Here is a 25,334-nt window from a genome sequence, read left to right on the forward strand (position 1 = left end):
CATCTGGAGACCCTGTAGGGAGCCTAGAGGGAAGGGAGGGCCGTAACCAGAACTTTTTGTCCTGGGTAGAGATTGGATTGGAAAGGACAGGAGCCATCAGGAGACCGTAGAGGCCGTTATAGGCTCTTTGATTCCTAGGTCTTTCTGTGAATCCTGCCATTTCCTTAGTGCTTCCCAAACTGCTCATTTCTCTAAAAAGGTTCCTGAGACTCCGAGAGGTTCAGCAACTCGCCTGAGGTCACACAGCATAACACAGGCTGAGACTGGTCCCTGGAGTGAAAGAACAGTGTCAAGGTCGGAAGCAGGCAGTGAAGCAGCCTGGGAGGGGCCCACTGGAGGCTCCGGTGGATGTCCCCATCCACGGTCCCCTGTGTCTTTCAGTGTTGCCCTTTCACAGCCTCAGAGGAAGGCAGTGCCTCTGCGAGGGAGGGGCTGGGCTGCTGTTGGGCCTGGGAGTCGGCCTCCCCGGAGCCACAGCCCTTGGGTTGGCTAAGCAGTTCCCCAGGAATTGGCTTCCCCCTGGGTGAGTGAGTGGAAAACTCTCTGGGGCTGAGCCCGGTCATGTGAGACCAGTGAGGGACGCAGTCCCTGGCGGGAGGGCCGCTGTACTTTACGGATGCCGGCAGAGGCCTTATTCCCAGGGGCTGGAAGTGATGGGGAGCAGTCACCAGAGCCCTGCCCCGTAGGGGCCCTGCCGTTCTGGGACGGCGTTTGGGCACATCCCGCTGGGGTCTCAGTCACCTCAGCTGCGAAGCAGGGATGATACGAAATGTGTTTGCAAAGGATCGAAAAAATAGCCAGTGTTTACTGAGGACCTAAAGTGTGCCAGGCACCCTGCATTATCTCTTTCAATTATTTATGGCACTGTTGTGAGGTATGTGTGGTGGTTGCCATCATTTTACAGGTGAGGCAGCTGAGGAGCAGAGAGGCCCAGTAGTTTGCCGAAAGTCACACAGCTAGTTAATGGCAGAACTTGAACCCTGATCCGCCTGACTCTGTAGCCCTCCCTTGAAACCCCTCTGGTCCTTGTCAAGCTTTGTTCAACTGAGCCCTTCTTGGCAAATCCCCTGATAGAATCCTGTGGGTTCCAGCATCTGCCCATCCCCTTGGGGCACCCCAGTCTGTTTTATCAGTAAGCTTTGGAGCTCCAGCGGCCTTAGCCCCTTGCTCATCATCCCACAGCCACTTGGGGCAGACTCAGGATGTGCCCCCCAGCTCTTCTCAGAACCCCAGGGTCTCAGGAAGAGCACTGGACTGGGAGCCGGGCACCTGGCTTCTATCCCACCTCTTCCTTGAACCAGCCAGCACAGCTTGGGCAACAATTTCATCCTATCCTCAACATCACCCTAAGCCTCCATGTCCTCGTTTTCAAAGTGAGCAGGTTGAGGACCTGGAGTCTCCACCAATTCCAATAATCCGTGAGTATGATTTCAGGCTTCTAGGAGTCTGCAAGAGCCAGACACTTGCCACTTTTCTCTACTGCCTGTCCTGTTGTCTGGGGGTTTAGGGGAGATTGGATTGAGGGAACTACTCAGAGAGCCTGATAGTTAGAAAGCAGCTGATGACACAAGCATTAATCGAGCACCACTGTGTGCAGGCATTGAGTGGCTGCTTGGCGTGTTATCTGAGGGTGTGCTCAGCAGGGAGGCTTGCATTATTAGTGCTGTTGTACATGTGAAGACTGTAGGGCCAAGAGGACAGCAAGCTCTCCCGAGGGTCCAGTGGTAGAGTTTCCTGTATGAGGCCTGGGCCTAAAGGCCCAGGGACAGTGCCGAGGGGGACGCTGCCTCTCCACATGCATCCCACAGAGCTCTTGGCAAAGCCACCTTCTGGGATCCCAGATGAGAAAATCCACCATGTCCGTCCATCCTTGAGAAATGGTGATGAGGGACCAATCTGGAAATGCAGAATGGGTGAGTCCCAGTGAGGACAGTGAAGGGACAATGCAGGGAGAGCGAAAACAGTGCTTAGGGCACTGCTGGCCAGAGCTCTGGCCTGTCCGTCAGCCCAGACTGGACAGCAGGCCTCAGCTGTTTCCAGAGAAAGGCATGGGACCAGGGAGAGGTTGTGGCTGGCAAGCAAGGAAACAGCCGAGGGTAGGGTGATGGAGTCACTGGTTATTTAGAGCAAGAAGGGCCTCTGGAATCCTGGAGTCCGAGCTCCTAATTTTATGTACGGGGACATCTTAGTCTGGAGAGGGGCTGTGACTTGCCCCAGGTCACACTGCCAAGGCAGACCTGGGGACAGAAGGGGATTTGGAAAGCTGGATCCTTAGGCTCACCTCCTGGCCATGACTTCTTGCTGAGGCCCTGCGCCACCCAACCCCTCTCCTTCCCACCAGAAGAACAAGAGCAACAACAGTAACAAATGAAGGCAGTCGCCTTGCTGAATACTCAGCACGTTCACCAGAAGGACTCCGGCGGCAGGCTGTCTTGCTCAGGTCCCACTGGCCCTGCTTTCCTAGCCCTGTGACTTGGGCAAGGCATAGCTCCTCTTAGCCTCCAGCTCTCTTCATCCATCATGATTTAAGCAGATTTTGCAATTGCAGGACTTCTCGGTGCCTTTAATGTACTGAGTATTATTAGTGTCTGGGAGGGAGATTGCCTGTCTGGTTCTTCCATAGATTTGACCACTAAACATCTTTTTTTCCATGAACCCCTATTAGCATGTTTTAGGACACACTGTTCTTCTAAATATCCTGGAGAAACACTGATGTCACTGGTTCCTCAGGACTGTTTAAACCTAGACTAAACTGAGACACTGTGGGCTGATTGTGGAGTTGTGGGGAGGTATCCCTACTCAGTTGTGACAATCAACCCCCCTTTCCCCTCCCTGGGGTCAGCAGAACCATAACCTCCCAGACCATATACACTCATTTCATTCTCTGATGCCCACTCCTCCCGGGGGCACCCGGTGGAGGCAGTACCAGGCACCTTCCATCATGGGAGCTGCCCCGTCTTCCTGGGGCAGCAAAACCGGCTCAGGTGTCCAGGGTTGGCAGCCGTTGCTCTGACGAAGTCTCTTCCCAGGAACCCTGGCTCACTTGAGAGCAGGTACGGAGGATGCCAGGGAGGGGCAGAGCCTCCCAGCTGGGCTGGGGCAGCCTGGGACCATGGAGTGAGCCCGGGGCACCGCTACCTGGCTTCTAGCCTGGCTCTGGCACTCACATGTGGGTAAGACACAGCCCTCTCTGGGCCTCAGTTCCCTCATCTTTAAGATGAGAGGCTAGCCTTGGTGATGTGTTGGTTCCCTGGCAGGGCCGATCTCAGGAATGGGTGCATTTGGTACCTTTTGACCTCACTGTAGTTTGCTGGGCTTCTTGGAGCATCCAGATGCCCTGTCAGGAACTTTTCTCTTTTAGGGGGTCAGGTGCGCATGAAGGTACAGGACCCATCAGGTGGTCTTAGCCCCCCAAGGAGCCCACGTAAGTTTGACATATTCTGTGTTCCAGGGTCACCCAGACAGCCTGCTGAGAATGCAGACTCTTGGGCCTCACCCCAAGAGACTCTAAGTTTGTAGACCTTAGAATCTACACTTTCAAATAGCTGCCCTTCACTCAGGAGGCTCTGAAGCCGGTATTTCAAGGACCACGCTTTGGAAAGGCTGTTAGACTCTCTCAGAACCAAAAGATGCTCAGGAGAGTGATGGTGTCCTGAGGTTGGAACATCCTCTTCCCCACAAGCTGTTATGTCCCAAGCCTGCCTGATTACTGGACTCGTCAGGAAGCTTTTGAACAAAGTATGAATTTTTAAGTCTCACCCTTAGGGAGTCTGAACCAGTAGATCTCAGCCGGGACCCAGAAATCTCTGTGTTTAAAGGTCTCCCTAGGTCTTCTCATTCGTTTGCCATTTGTTCAAGTATTTCCTGAAGCCGGCACTGGCCTAGGCCCAGGGGAAGGTACTGAGGACATAATCGTTAGGCCAGACCCAGTCTCAGGCATCACGTCAGCTGTGCTGTAGCTGGTGATGATGTAGGGGGGCTCTGCCAGGTTGGGGAAATGTGACTAGGAAATGGTCGGGTTCATACTAAATGCCTGCACAAAGCTGAGATTCCTGAGCGGGCCCAGCAAATTCCACCGATGTACAGCCTTAAGCCCATTGGCCTCTGGTCACTACTTATAGACCCCTGTCATTTATTCATTCACTTATTCACTTATTTATCCATCTATCCACCCAGCCAGCCTCCCATCTATCTACCCACCCACCTAGCCACCATCTCTTGAATCTCTACCATGTCCTGAGGACTGTGCTGGGTACTGAGAGATGGATCATGAAAGGCATTTCCCTGCCCTCAAGATGCTCACAGTCCGGTGGGGAGTCAGAAGCAGAGCAGATGATCCTGTGCAGTATTAGGTGCTTAGAGGGGCGGGTGGCCGGCTCTCCCAGGGGCATGATGGATGATTTCCCCGAAGTGGGCTGTGTTAAGGCTCAAAATGAGGGTGGGAGTGTCCCCGGCAGGTGAGGCGGGGCACGGCTTCCAGGCCAAGAAAGGGTCTTGCCCTTGGGAAGGCAAGGCCCTGTGGCTGGGGCAGGCAGGGCGCCCCTCCTGCTCCTGGGGCTCGGGCTGTGTTTTCTTGTTTGTTGCCCCGTGAGGCCTGTTCCACAGGGGGGCTCAGCAAACATTTGTTGTTGGTGAACGGAGAGATGAGGGCTGATCTGTCAGGAAGCATGGCCGATGGGCTGAGTGAAGGGCCTGTGGCCCTACAGGGCCCTGGACGGGGTGTGGGGGTTGCGGGTGGGAATGACACCCTCACCCAGGCTCCCCGGTGTGGGCAGGAAGAGTGCAGAGGCCACCCTTCCTCAGCCTCCTTGGCCTTCAGCTTTGGTGCAGATTGGAGCCTTTGCATTCATGAAACCTCGGAGCGCCTGTGACTCCTTCTAACAGCGAGTTTGTCCTGCAGTTCAAAGGGGACAGTGGAATACAGGGGCGGGTGTAAGTAGATGTGGCAGCAGCTAAGAGCCTTGGCCTCTGGAATCAGACTGCCTGCTTTTGATTCTCACCTCTGCCTCCTGTCAGCTGTGTGTCCTGGGAGAAGTGTCTTTACCTCTCTGTGTTTCAGTTCAATTCCCCAACTTGTCAAATGGGGATAATAACAGCCTCTCCCTCATCTGGCTCTTGTAGTGAATAAGCCTTGTCACATGTAAAGCCCTCAGAACAGTGCCTGGCATGCAGTAAGCATCAGGTAAACAGGGGAAATGTAGAACTTCGGGGGCAGTTGTGTGGGGTGGTCAGATGTTTATTAGTCTTGGAGATGGAAGACCTGTTTCGAATTCCACCTCTACCTATGACTAATTTTAGAGACTCTGGCAAGCTGACCCAGGCTCTGAGCTCAGGATTCCCATCTGTGAAATGGGGATTGATGCCCAAAGGTCACTGGCAGGAACCCTGAGTGAGATGGTTCATTCTCTGTGTTGGGCTTATTATTAAAGTCAGAAAACTTAGGTGTAAACAGGTAGAGCGGAATCTCCATTTGGTGACGGTGGTGTGGACAGCTCCCTCCATAGGCTGCAGACCCTGGGGGTCAGTCTTTGTCTGCAGGGCTGCCTCTCTGTGCCCCAGCCTTCCCCTTAACATGCCTCACTGGCTCCAAGATGCTATGGAAATGGATCTTGTATGAGGGGCTTGGGGTCTTCAGAGCAGGTGCTGTGGGGAGAGGGTCACAGTTAGTGTGCAGGGGCATGGGGGGACAGACTGTCCTCCTCTGGACAGGCTGGATATGACACCTCTCTGGGACGAAGCACCTCCCACCTCGTGTTCCTGCTTGGTTGAATTCTCAAGGGTTCATGTCCCTGAAGATTTGGGTCATAAGCAGGTAAATATTAACCCGAGAGATCGAGCTCCGACTGTAAACCTGTTTGGGCGGGCTGCCTGGGGTACTGACAGGTTCTGAGTGCCCTACCCCAGTTGATGTCCAAGCAGGCACCCTCCAGTGGAAGAAGGGGCACCTGCTGGACACCAGATCACTCCATTTAATTGCTGCTACTGTCCAGTGGCCAGGGGCTGCAGTGTCTGCCTTAAAGGGAGGAGGAAATTGGGGCATAGAGAGGGCAGGAGGCCTGCTTAGCTTTACAGAGCTGATGGGGTGACCTGAGGTGGACCCGGGAGTGTCTCCCTGCAAAGCCCATGTCTCCCACCCTGGTCTTTTCCCCACGTGGTCTCCTTTCTGCCTTTAGGGCCACACTAGGATGTTTCAGTGTCCCAGGTGCTGAGGTTTGCTCTCTGACTCTCCTTCTGCAAAGTGGGGACAGGCCAGTTTGGGGTCCCTGGCTGGTAGGACTGGCCCAGGACACCTGAGCATGGGGCACTCTCCCTTCTAGTGACAGGTGAGTCTCCTGGGGACCTGGGCCGGGGTGTGGGGGTAACTACCTGACCAACCAAAGAAGCCTTCTCTTTAAGACTGTGTACGAGGCACCGTGGGGACGCCCAGGGCCCAGTCACAGTCGCTGTCCCCATGGAGCTGGCACAGGAGCAAGAGTCAGGACACAGATGCAGGACTTCCAGACCTGGGATTAAGGCCTGGGTCCGTTAGTGCTGTGGTCTTGCGCAGATGCCTTCGCCTGGCTCAGCCTCAGCAGCTCAGGTGTTATAACTCCTACATTGTGGGTCATGGTGAGGATGGAGTGAGATGGTGTGTGCAAAGCCCCCAGCACACAGTTGGTGATCAGTAAGTTGATTTCCCTCCTTGGGCCCTCAGATGCTAGTCTTCCAAGGCTGAGAGTGATGAGCAGGTCTGGAAGGTGAGTGAAAGCTGCTTGCCTGGTGATGCCTGGGGGCAGCATGGGGTGGTTCCGTGGGCAGCATGGGCCTTAGCTCCGCAGTGGGGTGGCTGGGATGTGGGGCTAAGTTGGGCTGCAGAGAAGGAGATGTTGGCTTTTACTTGGTCCTCCCCCTCCCCAGCCCTGTCGGCCGAGGCTCCAGGGTGGTCTTGGTCTGTTTTCACAGACAGGGCCACTCAGAACTCTGGGAGGGGAAGTGACTTGCCAAGTGTCAGTGGGAGTTGGTGTCAGAACCAGGCTGACCCCCAGCCCCAGGCCCACCCGGGGCTGCACCTTTAGCCGTCTGAGGTAGGTCCCTGGGCTGTCTGGCTCCTGGCCTCTCCGGCCTGCCCTGGAGCCAGTGGTGAACGGAATATTTGGGGCATGTGACTCACAGGACTGGCCCTTCCTCTGCCAGGGCACTGTTCTGTTTGCCTTTCTTTTCCTTTTCCCTAATAAGGCCTCATGTGGCTCTTGCCTCTCCTTTCTTGGGGCCTGGAGGGGGCAGTGACTTTGCCCTGGCAAGTCTGTCCCAGGAGACAGTGTCCCGGAAGAGCACCTCCTATCAGGTAGCTGCCAGACTGCGGGTACACAAATGTGGGAAAGTTCAAAGGGAGGCTGAATGGGGGCATCAGAGCTGCTTAGACCTGGGTCCATAGCTTGACTGGCCCATAGCTTGACTCTCTAGCTGTGTGACCTTAGGAGAGTCACTGTACTTCTCTGAGCCTCAGTTTTCTTACTCAGTCCAATCCAACCAGCATTTATTGAAGACCTGTTAGATATCAGGTATGGTGCTAGACGTTTTGGGCAGTGAACAGACTTAGGCACTGTCCTTTGGGAGCCTCGAGATTGAGGGGAGATTCAAGTGGGGACCTGGATCTCCACCTCGAAGTGTTGAAAATCTCATGAAAACAACTACACATGGCTCCTGGTTTTAACAGGAACTCTGAAATGATAGCAAGCATCCATTTTATTCCCAGCCCATGCGAGCAGTATCAAGGATTTCACCTGAATTACTGTCACTTTGATTTTATGCTTGTTAGCAGGAAAGTTCCGAGGTTACTTCCAGGGGGACACTGTTGATGTTCCGTGTACACTGGTCATGTAAGTCAGCATCACTGGCTGTCAGCTGAGGCTGGCGTGCTCCCTTGTGACCCCAGCCTCTGCAAGGAGGCAGTGCAGCCCAGGTGGTGGTGCAATGGTGGGTAGTCTGCCCTGGGCCCTAGTGGGTGCCTGAGAGTGTTTGTTGATCTCATGAGAGGTTTGGGCAGTGGCAACCTGGAACCGCATCCTAGTGCAGCTGTGACCGCCGTGGGGAGGGAGGGGCAGCCGAGGGGCATCTTGGGTAGGAGAGAGGAGCTTTGTTCTGAGAAGTTCCAGGCGATGAAATGAGAGAAGGTTTTGACCCTTCCAGAGTGGGACAGTGACTCATCTGCCAAAGGAGGGATTCAGATGAGAAACTGACATGAGACAGCGGCTCAGGCTTGGGGTAGAGGTGGGGCATTTACAGATTACCCACTCTTGCCAGGCACAGGGCGAGGCTCTGCAAGCTCCATCTGGGCAGGGAGCCTTTTTCTTTTTTGGGCACTGATGTATATCATGCACCTGGAGCAACTCAATGGGGTGCTTAATGAATAAGGGTTGAATGAATGAAAGAGTGAGTGTGTTACTTAATTTGTTCTCAGGAGTGTTGTTACACTCAGTTTGCAGATGAATAAACTGAGGCTTGGGGAGTTCAAGTCACACATTTCCTCGTGGTTCCATGTGCTGACCCGAGTGTTTCCCTGAAGCACAGGAGCTCAGCCAACTGGTGACTAGCTGGTGGCTGATGTTTAAAGGAGCAAATACGGTAGGGGTTCAAGGCACAGCCCTGCAGCTAGAGGCCTGGGTTGAAATCCCAGCTCAGCCATCTATGGACTATGTAACCTGGGGCAAATTTCTTCCCCTCTCTCCTAATCTGTAAAATTGGGACGATAATAGTTCCTCTTTCAGAAGGTTATTGTAAAGATTAAAGTAATTATAGGAATAAAGGGCTTGGAATAGCTCTGGACACTTAAGCAACTGATACATGTTAGCTGATGTTGGCACTCCTCGGTGGCATCAGGCAACCCAAGGAGCTGTTGCCTTTTCTCTGTGTCCAGTGCCTGGCCTCTGGATTCTACCCACCCAGTACTGCTTGTCAAGGATGAGGGAGTCCCTGGGCCAGGTGGCTGGGGAGAGAGGAGTGATGGCCGTGTTTGGGCTCTTGGCTGCTGCTTGGAAGCCCCCTTTCCTCCTTCTTCCCCCCTGTCTCTCCTGCTCACATGTTCTCATTGTGATATGTCCCAGGCCTTCCTTGCAGGGATGAACTGTTCATGCTTTTGTTCACGGTTTCAAGGAGCATTGACTGAAGGATAGTGTGCATACCTTCTCAGTCCAGGGCCTCTCCCAGGAGTTCTGGTAACCCCCAAATCTTCCCGCAGAAACACTGCTTGCTGTTTTTATTGTTGGAACATATTCTGTTCTTCCCCTGCCAAACGGTGTGCTCCAAGGGGTAGGGACCCATGAGGGTAGAACCATGAGCTAGCCTAGGCTCAGGGACACATCAAGGAGTGGGGCACAGCCCCTGGCCTTGGAGAGCTCACAGTCTGATCATTTATTCATTAACTCAAAGATAGCGGCTCCGTGCCAGGAATGGTAGTGGGTGCCCAGGAGAAGGGGCAAAGATGCTATCCCTGCTGTGAAGAGGTTGCAGTCTGCTCCCTCCCTTCCTCCCTCCCCACCTTCTATATTCCAGACCCTAGGCCAGGGAGAGGAGATGCACAGGGAAATGAGGTGTGCCTCTGCTCCCAGTCGAGTGGGGAGATCCACCTACATAAGAAACTGCATGTAGCATAGAGCAGTTTCCGTAGAGACCTGTAGCCTGATATTTATCAACATGGAAACCAGTGGCCGTGACTTCGGTTTTTGTGTCTCTGTGACTAACAACAGTAATCTGACCTGTGTTAACAGGCTGGTATCTGCTCTAGATCCTCAAAGGACTTGAGCAGATGCCCTCAGACCAGGGGTTCTCCACCTTGATGCTGCTGGCACATGAGCCAAATCATTCTCTGGTGGGGGGCTGTCCTTGGCACTACAGGATGTTAGGGAGCGCCCCTGGCCTCTACCCGCTAGACACCAGTAGTGTCCCCCTCCCCTCCCAAGTTGTGACAACCAGAATGTCTCCAGACATTGTCTAAAGTTCCCTGGAGTTGGGGGACAAAATTGCTCCCACTTGAGAACCACTGCCTTAGATGGATCAGTAAAACTGCCTAAATCAACTTGGGATGGACACTGTGAAATCCAATATTGCCTTTCCCAAAAAAGCAAGAGAGGAGAAAAAGAGCCCACAACATCCTGTATTCCTTGGGTGAATAAATGATCTGGTTTGGCATGAAATGCAAACATCCGTTGGGAGGTAGGAGGGCCCTTGGAGGCTGGAGCAGTTGTGTGCCCTAGCCAAGCCACACAGAGGCACAGCCCCCGGCAGAGTTAGCCTGAGCATCACCAGGTCTTCGAGTCCCCTTGCACTTATCATGTAGGGTGGGTCCTCACATGAGCACGTGGAGTACATGAGACCAGCATCAGTCCTACGAGAGTAGAGTCACAATGTTCTAATGTCCACCTGAATCTCAACGAAGCCCTGGTATCTCTCTCGCCTCATAGTACATATCCTGGTTTGTAGCAATGTATGCATCTGGGTGATTGTTTAATATCTGCCTCCCTGTAGGACTTTGGCCTGCAGGAGGGCAGGAACCAAGGCTGCTTTCTCATCAACAAGTCCCCAGAACCTTGCATGGTGCCTGGTGTACAGCATGATCAATAAATACAGGTGGATCAATTAAGGAATATTGTTGGATGGCAGGGATTCGGGAAGATGAGGACTGACTCTTCTGTCCTTCCCTTGAATGCTGTTGATCTTAAAGGTTCCCAGAACATGGGAGTGGGTCTGGAGACCTCGGTTTTAGCACAGATGGTATGTATGTGGAAGGTGTGACCTCTGTCACTCACTTCCTGACTTCCTAGTTTGCACCACACTTTGGAAGGAGATGATGTCCCTGTCCTCTGCCCAAGACTCTGGCCATGGGACAGGACAGACTTTGGATGAACTTGGCAAAGGCTCTGTCTTGGTGGGGTGTGCCCAGGTGCCCATGCATGCCACCCTGCTCTCTTTCCACAGGTCACTTGAGGATGCTCCTGATGCAATGTTGAGTGACAGCCCTGGGCATACTAGAGATCACTGTATACTTGCTGCGTGGAAGCAGGTTCTTGTCCCTGATTTTAACAGGATATATTTGTGTTTGAACAAGGAAATGGAGGTATCTGATATTTGCAACCCTTACCAGAGCCAACTCTCTGGCCAGAGTGCTTTACATAAGGCTTAAATCTGTAGCCGGCTCCAGTGCCTGCCTCCGCTTGACCATACGAATTCAGGGAATTGGAATGTCTCCCTGGCACCAGGCACCAAGCTTTGATCCTCTCCATGTTTCGCACCAACTAAGGGAACTTAGCATGATTGTTTCATTTTGGGATCCTCCCTTTCCTGACCATGACCCCTTTCCCTGGAGTCTTGACTTTAAAAGGGGTAGGAGGTGGTGGAGGCTTTGGGAAGCTTATATAAAGCTGAGTGTTAGCCTCAGGGTCAGGCCAAGCTGATGGCTGTCCCAGAGCATGTCAGTGGGCACCCCTTGCCCTCTTTGGGGTGCTGCATGGTCAGATGCTGCTGTCAAGGCCCGCCCCCCCACCCCACCCCAACCTTGTTTTCACTGACCCAGGGAGGCTCTGGAGGGCAGCAATGGGGAGGCCTCTACCTGGAACACCACTCTTCTTGGAGGACAGGGCTGCTGTCCAGTTAGAAGGAGGTGGCTGTTGTTTTGTTCATTTAACAAACATTTATGGAGCGCCTGTTGTATTCCAGGCTCTCAGTGGAGCACTTTATGTGAATTATTATCTCATTTAATCCTTATAACAAATCTATGTGGTAGGGATTCTTACCATTCTATAGCAGAGGGAACCAAGGACCTGAACAGACCATCTGTGTGTCACAGCGAGTAAGCAGAGGGCCAGGACCCAACCAGGTTCGATCACAGAACTCACTATCCTAAACACCACACCTAGGGCGTGATGATGGCAAGAAGGGGCACCTGAGGGACCCCTCTCAGGACCAGAGACTGGTCACAAAGGGCAACCCTGAGTGCAGTGGGCTCCCCATTTTCCCCCTGGCGAGCAGCTTCATCTCTGGCTGCAGGACCCACCAGGGGCGGGCTTCCCAGGTGGGTCCTGTACCCACCTGGGAAGCCATGCGGCACCCAGGGCAGTTTCAGTGCCACGTGCAGAAGAAACACGAGGAGGGAGTTTAGGAATTCTTTGTAGGACCAGTCTCTGGGCAGCACTGGTTACCCAGGACCCCCTGAGTTCCACCACAGGGCTGGTGGGTTCTTCTTCAAGCAGCTAATGAAGGAGGACAGGTGTTTGGGACTGGTTCCCACGGTCCCATGACTCCACCCCAGGACAGCAGGATCTGGGGCAAATCCGTGTCATGGCTGAAAACATCCCTCCGTTCTCCGGGCCCCAACACCTCCCACCAGCCTCCCTGCTGCCTTCCTGCAGCCCCACACAGCATTCTCTAGGGGTGTGAACTTCACTGCAGGGCCGGGGGATGGACCCATTGGCCTGGTGAGGGAGAGGCAGCCTGCTGTCGGGGAAGACTGGACAGCTCTTGGGTCTAATCATGGATTAGATGGTGAGCTTCTCGAGTTTGCACAAATCTATTTCTGAGCCTCAATTTCCTCATCTATAAATGGGGCTGATCCCACCTTCTCGTGGGACGGCTCGCCCCTTTGTGTGGCTGCTGGGAAGACACATTTCTGCACCTTCCTTACAAGAGGGGAGAATGGAGAGCAGCTGGGCGACCCTCCTATCTTTCCTGGGGGGAGGGCAGCCCATTGTTAAGGAGGGTGATTTGAGTCTAAGTGCTGGCTGCTTTGAGAGTGCAGCCAGAGCTATCCTGGGCCATGTGGCTGAGGCCCCTGGGTCCCCTGGGGCTCCATGTAGGGCTTGTGTTTCAGGAGACTGCAAATGCTGCCTGGCCTGCTTGCCCTGCCTGCATTGGGTCGCTGAGTTTTTAGCTCTGAGTTTGCAAAGGCTCTTTTCCTGCCTAGAGCTCTCTTGTGGGACAGAGTAGGTGGCCTCCTCCCTGTGAGAGGCAGAGCCCGGACCTGAAGAAAGAGATTGTAGCTAGGTTGGACCCTAGTGGGCTTTGAAAAGGAGGTGTTCTCTTCTCTCTGCGGCCTGCCGGCCTGGGGCATCAGTACCTGCCATTGCTCGCTGTGGCCACGGCGGGAAGCTGCCTGCCCTTCCCTTGGAAGACTGAGTGTAGGCCAGGATTCCCTCACCTGCCTGTGTGGGAAAGGCTGGCAAGTTGCCTCCCTGCTAGAGTGGCTGTGGGTGGCAGCCCTTGGGGCTCTGGGGTCTGTCCCCTCTCCTGGCCTCGTGCTTCTGACTCATCAGAGCAAGAATGTGGTCTTTTTGGAAGCAAGTTTTTAAAAATAGTCCGAGTCCTTCCTCCAGCTCTTACCCCACCCCTCCTCTGACACACCCTGGCGATGGCCCCAGATCTCTTCCCGTACTGGTTTTGGGGAGCTGCCTCTTGCACAGCTTGGCAGCGAATCTGTTTGTGGGGCTCTCCTGGGAGGAGCTGTCTGGCCACTGGATGATTTCAGATGGGAGGAGCCTTCTCCCCTCCCGTGCTGGTGATGGTGAGACTGACCCCGGGGCTGGTGGGGACCCGGGCTTCCTGCATTCATTCAGCAAGTGTGTGCTGAGGTCTGCTGTGTGTCAGGCGCTGCTCCACGGCAGTGGACAGAGGGTGAACAGGAACAGGAATTTCCCTGCCTTCGTCAACATTCTAGCAGAAGGAAACTGATGTAAACAACTGGAATATCCAGATGTCCAGGGGTGTTAAATGCCATGAAGACAGGGCAGCAGGGGCAGGGGCAGGGGCATGGGAGGGATGTGTGTGCTATTTTAAAGAAGGTAGTTGGGGAAGGCCTTTCTGAGATGGTGACCTTTGAGCGGAGCCCTGAAGGAGGTGAGGAAGCTATCCATGTATATGTTTGTAGGACCAGCATTGCAGGCAGAGGGAAGTGCAGGTGCAAAGGCCTTGAGGTAGGAGCGTGTGTGGGGTGTTTGAGGAACTGCACAGCGATCATTGTGATCAGAGTAAGCTATGGGGAGTGAGGTAGTCCCCCAAGTTGGGGGGCCACACCATGCAGGGCCTTGAAGGCCAAATTAAGGACCCTGCTGTCTACTCTGAATGAGGTAAGAAAACATTTGAGGGTTTGAGCAGAGGGATAACTTGGCTGCTGTGTCAAGAAGAAAGTGTGTGGCGTTGGAGGTCAAGGTGGAAACAGACCATTCGGGCTATTTTAGGGGTCCAGCTAAGAGATAACGGCGGTTTGGACCAGGGTGGTGGCTGGGGAGATGGTGAGAAGTGGTCCGATTTTGGACATATTTGGAGGGTAGAGCCAACAAGGTTTGCTGGTGGATAGGATGTAGGTGTGAGAGAAAGAGGGAGTCAAGGGCGAGCCTGAGGTTTGAGCCTGAGCTCCTGGCAGGATGGGGCTGCCATCAGGTGGGATGGAAATGCTGGGAGGGGCAGGGGTGGGGATCAGGCATTTGTATGAATGCTAAGTTCAAGATGCCTGGGAGACCGCAGAGCAGGTATGTTGAGCAGGCACGTTGGGCAGAAGTTGGGAGTTCACGTGAAGGTTAGGCTGGAGGTATCGCCATAGAGACAGTCTTAAAAACCACAGGATGGGTGAGGTTGCCCAGTGAGGCAAAGGTTGAGCTGAGGTCAGATCCTGAGTCTGGGGGCAGCCCAGTGTTTGGGCAGGAGGAAATGGGCAGAACAGGAGGAGCTGAGAGGGGATGGGATGGGTCAAGGCACGTCTACTGGATTTGGCTTTGTGGGGGTCACTGGTGACCCCAGTGAGGTGGCTTGTGGAGCAGTAAGGGTGGCACCTGTCCGGAGGTGGGTCAGCAGGGAATGGAGGAGGGGACCTGGAGAAGCGCAGGCAGCTCTTTGGGAAAGGGGAACAGGGGAGCCTGGTGGGGTCTGGAGGCCATGCAGGGTCAGCCGGTGCAGTGTTTTTGTTTTTTGCTTTTTAACTTGAGCAGGAATGTGATCTTTATATTTGTTGGGAATGATCCCGTAGAGAGGAGCTGAGGTGTCTGTTGGCTGGCTGCCTTAGCTTATCTCCCAGGAAGACATCCCTCTTCCTTGCAAAATGTTGTCTTCCCCTCCCTCCAGGCCCCAACTTCATCCCATCTGACGTTAGCTCAGAGTCCAGATCTTGTGGTCTAAAGGGTCCAGGTGCCCAGTTTCCCCGTCTGAGGACCCGCACAGTGGGAGGTGTGACCTGAGCATCAGGGATGGTCAAGCGGGGTTAAGACGCTCCCTTCTGGAAGGTGGGGGCAGGCAGGCATGGCCCTGGGGAGCCATTCAGGAATCAGCCATGTGAAACCAGCACCCTGACTGAGCCCTGACTTCTTCACTTCTAGAAGCCAATCCACAGATCCTGGGGGCTCGGCACACAGGGCACCAATGAAGAGAGTGTGTCCACCGGGAGCCTAGAGGGAGCCTGGGTGCCTCCCTGTTCCCCAGGGCCCTGTGGGAAGCTCTGCAGGTGTGGAGAGAGTGGTCTGGCTGTAGTTTAGCTCCTATTTGCAACTTCCAGGCAGCAAGGTGCGAGCGTCTTTGCAGCTGTTTACTGGCGGTGCTTTTGGTAAGTTCCTGCCTGTGCCCGGCGATGCCCATTTCCTCATTTGTTCCTCATCCTAATTAGTCCACACACAGCTAAGCAAGTTCTAGAATGTAGTGGAGTCAGGACTTGTTTACAGTCTGGCCCCAGAACCCCTGCACCAGAAGCCCTACACTGGGCTCTGATCTGGAATGACAAGCACGCCCAGAACCCTCTGGGCTCCTGTGGGATCTGCCCTGCCCTCCTTGCCCTGGGCAGTGCCCTGTTAGAAATGTGGGCTAGACCATCCCCACTTCCATGCTCATGGAGCATCTGGCAGGTGCCCTCCTGCTGCACAGGTACAGACCTCCTGGTGTTTGCTCCCTGCAGACTGGAACCCGGACTCTCTTTTGTTCCTTTGTCCCAGCACTGAGCTGGGGCCCGGCAGGCAGTAGGTGCGATGGAAAATGTTTGTTCAGTGTTCAAAAGGATGAGTGACTATTGCTATGTAAGCTGGTGGAGGTGAACTTGACCCTCTGGGTGACTGGAGCAACACCGAGTCCAGTCTGTCAGCCCCTGCATGGTGCGACCTGGTCTCAATGGGCCAAGGCCACTCAGGAACCTTCAGCGTTCCTGTGGCGGCCACCTGGGATTCCCGGGGAAGCAGTTGCGCATCAGTCTGCTCTCCTTGAGGCTTCAGCTGGCTGAGTGGCGGGGAGTGACCCTGGCCCCTGCCTGTGGCTCCCCCGGGATGTCTCATGCCTCTGCCACTTTCACCTGCAGGCTGACCCTGTTTCCCATGGAGCATCACTCCCTGGAAACCCCACTTCCTTCCTGCCCTCTGCCTTTGCCTGGGCTATTTCTGCAGCCCAGACAGGCCACCTGTCCCCTCTATCAGCTCCACCAAATTGTATGGAGCCCCACACACCTTCATTTCCTGGTCCCGCCCCATGCTGCCTGGGTGGCTCCAGGAGCCAGGTTGTTTGGCAGATCTGAGCCTCAGCTTCCCAGCTGTGAAAGGGAGGGAGCAAAGCCTACCTCTCAGGCTTATTCCAGCATGAGAAGGCTCTGCTGCTAGAATGAGTGTTCTGTGGCCCTGCTGATACTAAAGGGTCTGAGTTGTGGACTTTGGATGGGGAAACTGAGGCTCAGCAAGGGGAAGGATTGGCTCAGAGTCAATGCTGTCCCTTCCAGCCTCCAGGTTCGCCTGCCAAGGAGCCCCATTGTGTGGGCTCCCTAGGATGTGGCAGAGGACCTGGGACATGTGGGAGATAAGGGCAGGAGATGAGGGCACAACATAGTAGGCTTTTCACCTGGCCCTGCAGCCTGGGACCTCCTGTCTGGCTGAATGCTGGGCACAAAGGGGTTAATGTGTTACGGGAAGAGGAGGAGGGGCAGGGGGCCAGTCTTGTGGCAGCCCCTCAATATAGGAGCCAGCAGCTTCTCTAGGCTGGCTTTGGTTTCCCAGGCAACAACTCCCAGCGATCCCCTCTGGGGTGGGGGTGGGCTGGCCCTTCTGCCTGGAGACCTGCTCCTGGGGACTGCCCCCCACCTGTCCTGCCTGGGGATCACTGACCAGGGGCATGCCTAGGAAGTCAAAGAGGGAGGGAAGGTGGGTGTGGGGACACCTACTCTGGGCAGAGACAGAACCTCCATTGTCTGCGGCTCCAGCCATTGACCAAGTGTCAACCCTGTCCACAGCCAGGAGGGTGCTCCTCCACCCCCTTCCCACTGCAGGAAGCCCACTGAGTGGCTTGGCACCTAACGGGCAAGGGAAGGGGCTGGCCCAGTTGTATCTCTGGCATTTGGAGGCTCCTTCCCACCATGGGCTGGGGAGGGCCTGGGAGGATACGTCCCCACTCACCTGTGTACTCACCCGTCACTTGTTTACCCAGCACCCACTCCGTCCTGGGAATCCCATGAAGACCAGCCCCAGGGGCCCGCCCTGCTCTCCAAGCTTCCAGCCTGCTCAGGAGCTCTCCTTACTCTCCATGCAGTAGCTGTGTGGCCTTGGTCCTGTCCCTCAATCTCAGCCTCATTTCCTCGTCTGCTGTGGGAATGAACACAAACTGTGAAGTGTTCAGCATGGGGCCTGGTGCATGCCAGAAGAGTGGCATCAGGAGACGTTAGCTATTACCATTTCGAAGACATTATTATGTGATCTCAGGGCTGATGAGGGTCATGAAGGCCGAGGCTGGTATTCTAGTGGGTGGTCACCCTGGACTCAGGTGAGCAGTCTGCAGATTGGGATGACGCTGCTTTCCTTGAGGAGTGGCCACAACCCTGGAAGAGAACTAACACTGGTTAAGAACCCACCAGCATTGTCAGGCATCATTTCATTTACATCTGCATGGACAGGCGAGGACAGGACACACAGGGAGGGTGAATGCCTTCCTGAGGCCTCACTGCCGCTTAGCAGCAGAGTCAGCATCTGAGGCTGGGTCTCCAGGACCCTAGCCCGAGTCCTTTCCACATAGCTCACATCCGTTTTTCCAGGGCTCTGTCTTCTGGTCACGTGCCTCTGGTGTTTTTGGACAAGGCATGTCATCTTACAGCGGCTGTGGGTTCCCCTTCCTGGCTTGGCCCCCTGCCCAGCTTGCATCCCCTCCTCTTCCCCTTGGCTCCGGTCTTTCTGGACAGGGCAGAGAACATGTGGGGTACTAGGTTCCTACCTGGGCCCATGCCCTCCCTTCTGTCAGCAGCAAGACCCCCACCCACAGCTGCCCCAGGCCCAGGGACGCTCCAGCCCCACAGGGTTCTCGGGCTCTGGGCTTAATTCAGTGCAGATCAGCAGCTGCTGTCCAGCGTGTGGGCCAGTGCTCCAGATGCCGAGATGAAAGGGCCACCGTCTAGTGGGGGAGAAAGTTATCATAGGGGCTGGATGTGTCCCAGAATCACTTGTGCTTTTTGAAAATAGACTCTGTCTGGCTGCATCTCTGAGCTACTGAGTCAGAATCATGGGCCTGGGACACAAGTATTTTTTTAAAAAGCTCTACAACCAGGCTGGGGGACCACTGCATGAAATAAATCTGGGGAAGTCTCACAGAGGAGAAACTGGGTCTGTGCTTTGAAGGTCGAATAGGAGTTTGCTTGTTGGTTGTGACAGAGAATTCCACCTGGAGGGAATGGGCCTGAGCAACAGGCCCAGAGACATGAAACAGGTCGGCAAGGCCACGGGCCTGAAGGCTTGTTCAGAGTTCCCAGGCAGGCAGGGGTGAGAGCAAGACCGGGAGGTCAGTGCAGAGGGGGAGGGGTGAGTCAGTGAGGCAGGACCCAGACTTCATTCTGAAGGTGACAAGGAACAGTCACTGTGGCAGTGGAGGCAGGGGACAGGCTGGCCACGGTCACACTGACAAAGGCCAAAAGCCAGAGAGACCTGTGGGTAGGGGGTGCATTGCTAATGTGGAGGAGCTCTGGTCTTGACCAGCCTGGCACCTGGTCTTGCTCCCTGTCCCACACTTTTTCTTGGCTTCCAGGAAACAGACAGGTGCCTCTGAGGCCAGGCTTGAGATAGGTGCCAGGGCCAGAACCTCTTCCTTGTTTCCCTCTGTGCAAGGCTGGGCGGCAGGTACCCTTCCTCTAGTGACGCTGCCTGACTCGGATACACCAGGATCTGCTGCTTCCCCAGCTTCTGGGACTGACTTCCTGCCTGCCTGGACCCCTGCCCATCTTCCCTTCCCCAGTGGCCTCTCTCCCTAGAGGCCAGCCTTTCCTGGCCAGACTTGTGCAGACTCCATGACTTTCAGGAGCTCTCCAGGCCTCATTCGGGGGAAGTGTGATGGGGGTGGGAGATGGCCCGGGATGGGGTGAATCTCTCCAGCTAGTAACAAGGGGCAGGTGCTGGCTGGAGGAGGTTTCTCCTGGGCTTCTGGGCTGATTAGACTTTGAACTCTAGAGGGAGAAGGAGCTGATAGCATCTCAATTAAATTAAAGGCAGAAAGACGCCTGCTGCAGGGAGCAGGATTGCTGAGGGTGGCAAGAGGCTCTAGTGCTGGCTGCTGTGGGGTGGTCCCGGTCACTGGGCTTCACCTGCTGGAGTACACCCTGCAGCCTGGGAGCTGGGGGCTTCTCCCCTTGCTCCTCTGCATCTTGTCGTATCTGAATGTGGCTGAAAAGCACAGCTCCCTGCTAACCTTTCTGCAGAGTGTTGTGGGAAAGAGCACTGTTCAGGGCATCTGCCTGCCTGTCCAGTTTTGGCAGTCATTTTAAAAGAGATGACCCCAAGAGAAGATCTTCTATAACCTTACGACCCAAGCATAGCACTGGTAACATCACGATGACAGTAGCCACTGTTTACTGAGAGCTTTACTCTGTGCACAGTACCTCCTTTCATCCATGTGGGATATCAGCTCGTACTCCTGAGAAAGGTATTAACTACACTGCCGGTAGGTGGCAGAGCTGGGACTTGAATGGAGATCTAGCAACAGATCCCCTCCTTTTAATCACGGCTCCCATCTCTGCCTCCAGGGCCGCAGTGCTGCAGGCCAGGCCCTTCCTCTCCTTGGGCTCAGTTTGCGCACGCACAAAGCCAGAGCAGCACCCCCTTCAGTGTAGCTGCTTTGTGGTTCCAACCTGCTATGATGTTTTTGCATCCATTAAAAAATAAAATGAGAATGGTAATTTTCATTTTTTGTTACTATAATGCTTACTGTAGATCTGGTAAATTCAGAAAAATAGGAAACAAATCTATAACCCTGCCACCTGAGCATAACCCTGTTAATATCTTAGCGGATTTCCTTCCAATCCTTTTCCTCTGAGCACTTTTAAGACACAGTCTGAATCCCTTCTGTGCACTGCTGGGCCGCTTTCGGTTTCCACTTGGCTCTCCTACACCGGTGGGCCTGCCTCTTCTGCCAGAAGACTGTCATGGCGGGAAGGTTCTTTTCTGAAAAGATGGCTCTTCAGAGAGATGCTCGCTTAGGGGGCATCACAACATGTTTCTTCTGGCTCGGCCTCGCACCTTGAAAGCTTCCAGACCAAACACAGCTCAGGGAAGACTTAACACAGATGAAAAGGAAACAGCCGACCAATTGCACCTGTTTGCTTAGTACTTTCACGCCCAAGACCTGGCTCCTTGCTTATAACAGCCTAGGAGATAGTCTGGCCAGGTGCTGTCATGCCCACTTCAGCAAGGCGAAGCCCGAGGCTCGGAGAGGCCTGAGGTCACTCTGCAAGTCTGAGGCAGAGCTCAGACTGCAGGTGGGTCTGGCTGCCCCAGGCCACTGCCCCCAGATCCCCATAGCTTGAAGTCATAGGCTCTCGGGGTCCCTCCACGAGCCTCCTCCAGGGTCCCTTACACTCCTGGAAATCCAGACATAGAGTCCCTTTTGCTGTCCCCCAGTTTGGTGGTGACAACCTCAAGGATGAGCACTGTGGTACTGATGGAACCTGCTTGGGGCTTTGGGTTGACTCCCAGTGTGCTGCTGGGAGTCCCATGGGGCAGGCAGTGGTATGGATGAGGACATTGAGGCTACACCTGGGTCCCTGACTCCCAAGGTGGAGCTGTGGTCATCAGAGCCTGTGACAGGAGTGTTAATGACCGACACAGACCAGTATGTCTCAGGGTCCCTTCCAAGAGCTTTACATTATTTACTCTTAATTTTCTTGTTAACCCTGTGAGGTGGCTGCTTTTTAATCCCCATTTTGCAGATAAGTAATCTGAGGCCTAGAGATGGGGGTTCACTAACTTATCTAAGGTGCCAAAGCTACTGAGTGGTGGGACCCAGGCAGAATCTGAATTCTTTCCTAAGTACTGTGCCATGAGGGGCTCTCGTGGTAGCGGCAGGCTGCTCTGAGTTATTTCTCCTCTCTCACTTTTCTGAGATTAGGGGCATGTGTGTGCAAAATGGTGGCCATAGGCCTGCGGGTGTGCATGGGGCTTGGGGGCCTGTGTCCTTGCTCGGGGACCTCACTGCCTCAGACCAGTCTGTAGCAGATGCCTGCCAGACGCCAGCACCGGATGCCAGGGAGGTGGTGTGATTGAAGGAGTGAGACTGGGGTCTGGGGTCTGTGTCTCCGCCATTGAATCCTAGTGTTGTCGCCTTGTTCCCTTGCATCTGTGGCCTTGGGCAAATCCCTGCCTCTCTGGGCCTTGGTTTCCTCATCTGTAAATAGAACAACACAGATGAAAGCTTTGGGTCCCATGATGGCTGATGTCTCTTCTCCTCTCTCAGGAGAGCCTTGGGCTTGAACTGAGGGTGGGATCAGGCCTCAAGGGTGAGGGGGAAGGGGATGGTGTTGGGCTTTCTGGCCTGAGGGGAAGGCTCCTGGCTTTCTGCCTCATCATAACATGGTATTTAAGGAGCAGTGGGTCTAGGAACCTGGGTGGGCACCTCTCTTCTCCTCCTGTAGAATGAGTTTAAGTCTCCCCACTCCTTCCTAAGTGGTTCTGCACGAGTCCCGGTGGGGAGGGACCTGCTGGAGGACTGCTGTGCTGCTGTGTCTTGCAAAGGTTTCCAGGTTATTTTAGTTTGCTCTCCTTTGCTGAAGATAAAATTCTAGTCTTGACGGTTTTCAGTGTGGGGCAAAAAGACATAATCACACACTTAGTGGACAGTAGTTTGCATTCATCAGAATGAAAAATGTGGTTCTCCATGGAGAGGATAGTCAGTGGTTCTGTAACATCTTTCTGTGTTGACAGATAGCAACTGTACTAGTTGGGGTGAGGATTTAATAATTGGGTAACTGTTGAATCACTGTATTGTGTACTTGAAACCAGTATAGTTTGTATATTCCCTATACTTCAATTAAAAAAATAAAAGAAAAATGTTGTTCTCTTCTTTGATCCAGAAGATCCATGTCTGGCACGGGAGGGGTGCCCTGCGTGCACAGGTCCATTTGCTCAAGGCCCTGTGTACAGAAGACGTTAGTTACTGTCTTGTTTGTAATAATGAGAACCCAGAAGCACATCAGTGTCCATTGATAGGGATTACATGGATCATGGTACATCCGGAAGAAACCCCAAACAAAATGATGCATCTGTTAAAAAACGTGAGACTGATTTCTGTGTACTGTTCTGAGATGATCACAGAGATTCTTAAGCAAAAAATGTGGTTGCAGCACAGCAGGGACAGTGTGCTTCCTCCCGCATCCAACAGGGCATATGTACAGGTACATACACAGGTGCAGGCATGCAAGCTGGTGCATACATAGGGTAGCTCTGGGAGGATTCATAAGGAGCTAGTAACTGGTCACTTCTGGGGTGTTGGGGGGCTGGGATGAGAGGGTGATTACTTTTTTTTATCAAAGTGTCATTGCTATACAATTTAATGAAGGTTCCCATGAACGCCATTGTGGTTTCAACATTCACCCATATTATCAAGTCCTCACCCCCTCCCCTTGCAGTCACTGTCTATCAGTGTAGTAAGCTGCTAGAGAGGTCATTACTTGGAGGGTGACTTACTTTCCATTGTGCACCCTTTCTGTTTGAGAGGTACTAGAGCGCAGGGGTTACTTAATGAACACAGACTTGGGTGCCCATTGCCAGGGTTCAAACCCTGGCTCTGCCATTTACTAGCTGGTGATCTTGGGCAATTTCCTTAACCATACTGGGCATCAATTTCTCATAATTTGGATTAGTAGATGTCAATATTTGTAATGTACTTAGAATAACATCTGGGATATAGTAGGCACCACATGAATGTTTGCTGTTATTAATTGCCATTTATATGCATTCTGCTTTTATTTAGGAAACCAGTCATTAAATATAAAGGCTTTGGGATTGCAAAGGAAAACAGACATGTGGCCAGTTTGTGGCAGGGGTTGATTGTGGGGAGCTTGGTGCTTGCTCTCCAGGACTGATTCTCGCCTCCACAGGGAAGTCTAGAAGGACAGCACCTAGCTCAGAATTGGGGGTGCTGGTAGGGAGTGGCTCTTTCCCTCCCTGCTTGCAGGGGACATCTAGTAAGGCTGGCTCCAGGGCCCAGGAAGCCCAGCAGAGGCCCTGGCCTCTAGGCTGTGTGAGGCCCCATTGTGAGGCCAGGAGAAACCGAGGTCCCTGCTCCCAGCATTTGGGACTCTGCTGCTATCTCTGCCATCTGCCTCTCTGCATCCCTTTACTTCCCTTACACCCATGTGCCCAGGCCAGGTGTCAGTCAGCCAACCCCATGGGCAGGATAAAGAGAGACAGGGAGTGAATGGCTTTCAGTGGGGTCACAGTCGGGGCTGCTGAGAATGTGGACTAGAGGGAGCCCACCATTACTGGGCAGCCAGGAGGAAGTGTCTGACCATGTCCATGACAGTTCTGACGTGATCCAGCTTCTGGAACACAGGGGTCTGAGCATGATCCTGTCTCTGGGGCTGCAGTTTACCTGTAAGCCATGGAGGACGAGGGGGTTGTCAATCCGCACTCACCAGGCTCCTGAGGGTCCTTGGCATTGGGCAAAAAGGAGGTCTGTGGCGGCAGGGGCTTCTGAGAGGGAGGAGTTATAGTTCCGCCGCTGCTGGTTTCTCTGGGTTAATGATTTATGGGGGTGGGGGCTGGGGCCGCCCTGCGCTCCCGGAGCTGCCGGGGAAGGGGTGAGGAGGCTGGCGGGCTGGAGTGCCCAGGCTGTGAGCCTGTAACCCTCTCTATTGACGAACCTCAGCCTTGAAGGCCAACTAATTAGATTTTTGGACTTGTTTTCCCAGGTGAGCGGCTGGGACGGTGCTGGTCTGAGCTGGGCCCTGTCTGATGGCTTCCTCCAACCCTCCTGCACAGGCGGCCAGAGGTACCGTACCCCAGGCTTCTTGCCGGGTCTCGTGTCTCCTCTCCCCGGGGCCGGGGAGGTGGGGGTGGGTCCGGCAGAGGGCTTCTAGCTTTGGAGCGGACCGACCCTGGCTGTGAGTCCCGCTCTGCTCGCAGTCAGCTGCATACCCTTGGCAAGTGACTTCACCCCCTGCCTCAGTTTCCTTTGTCTACAACACGGAAAATTTCCTCCTCCCAGGGTAGGCTCCAGACAGGGAGTGATTCCTTACCCGTCTCCCTGATGTCGCCTGGAGACTGAGGTGTGCTTTGCGGTGAAGCTTGTGAGTCATGGCAGGGGGGAACCTGGGGGTCTGAGAGTTGAGGGTTTGAGGGTTGCCAGTTAGCCAAAAGAGAAGAAAGAAAAATGCATACTTAGGCTAAAAAATTATTTGTTGCTTCTCTGGATTTCAGTCTGACGTCCTGTATTTTATCTGGCAACCATAGCAGGGAGGGGCCTCAGATCTAGGCCCCGCCCAGGAGCTGGACGTAAGGCCCTTTCACCCACTGGGCCCCGTGTCCTGTCCTCTTGTCCATCTTTGGAGGAGGCAGATAGCAGAATGGTCATGAGCAAGGGCTGTTTGTCACCGCGGCTCTGTCACCGCTGTGGGCTCGGTTGAGTGACTTGGTGTCTCTGTGGCCCAGTTTCATCACCCATAATGCCATGGGGATAATAACAACACCCTCTCCTATGTTGTTGTAAGGTTTAAATATATGCAAGGCCCTGGTGTGTGGTAATTAATCACTCAGTGAATGGGAGTTATCGCCATGGGGTATTAGCAGGACACTGCTGTGTGTACTCCGCTCTGAGCCTGGCACAGCCCGAGGAGGAGCCCCTTCCTGAGCCTTTGAGGCCCTTCTCTGAAGGCTGGGAGACCTTCTCCATGGGGCGGGCTGGCTTTGCAGGGTCCTGCATCCTGGACTCCCTGGGGGTGGCTCTCCTGAGGATGGGGTGTGCCCAGCAACAGCAAAGGCCTGTGTGGCTGGCTTTAATCTTGCCACCTGTCCAGGTGGGTGGGAAGGGCTCAGTTCCGATCTCTATTATCCAGGGTGGGGCCTCCCTATTTTTCTTCTGATAAGGAGTCCTGTCTGATCGCC

General features: G+C 54.1%; 1 protein-coding gene across 13 annotated transcripts in view; it reads left to right on the plus strand.

Annotated features, from left to right (window-relative positions):
- The window catches only part of ARHGEF10L (Rho guanine nucleotide exchange factor 10 like), a 155,729-nt gene that overhangs the window by 24,483 nt on the left and 105,912 nt on the right, over positions 1-25,334 (plus strand). For 11 of the 13 annotated variants that reach the window (XM_057499778.1, XM_057499785.1, XM_057499781.1 and 8 more), the window contains exon 2: positions 24,143-24,222. In XM_057499778.1, coding sequence (XP_057355761.1) covers positions 24,186-24,222 — 37 coding nt within the window. In that variant the 5' untranslated portion in view covers positions 24,143-24,185. Of the gene's footprint in view, positions 1-6,841; positions 7,065-9,615; positions 10,750-24,142; positions 24,223-25,334 lie in introns of those variants that run through there. The other 2 variants (XM_057499779.1, XM_057499784.1) reach the window with 2 other exon arrangements.

This window comes from Manis pentadactyla, chromosome 4 (genome assembly GCF_030020395.1).
Source record: "Manis pentadactyla isolate mManPen7 chromosome 4, mManPen7.hap1, whole genome shotgun sequence".
Taxonomy (NCBI): Eukaryota; Metazoa; Chordata; class Mammalia; order Pholidota; family Manidae; genus Manis; species Manis pentadactyla.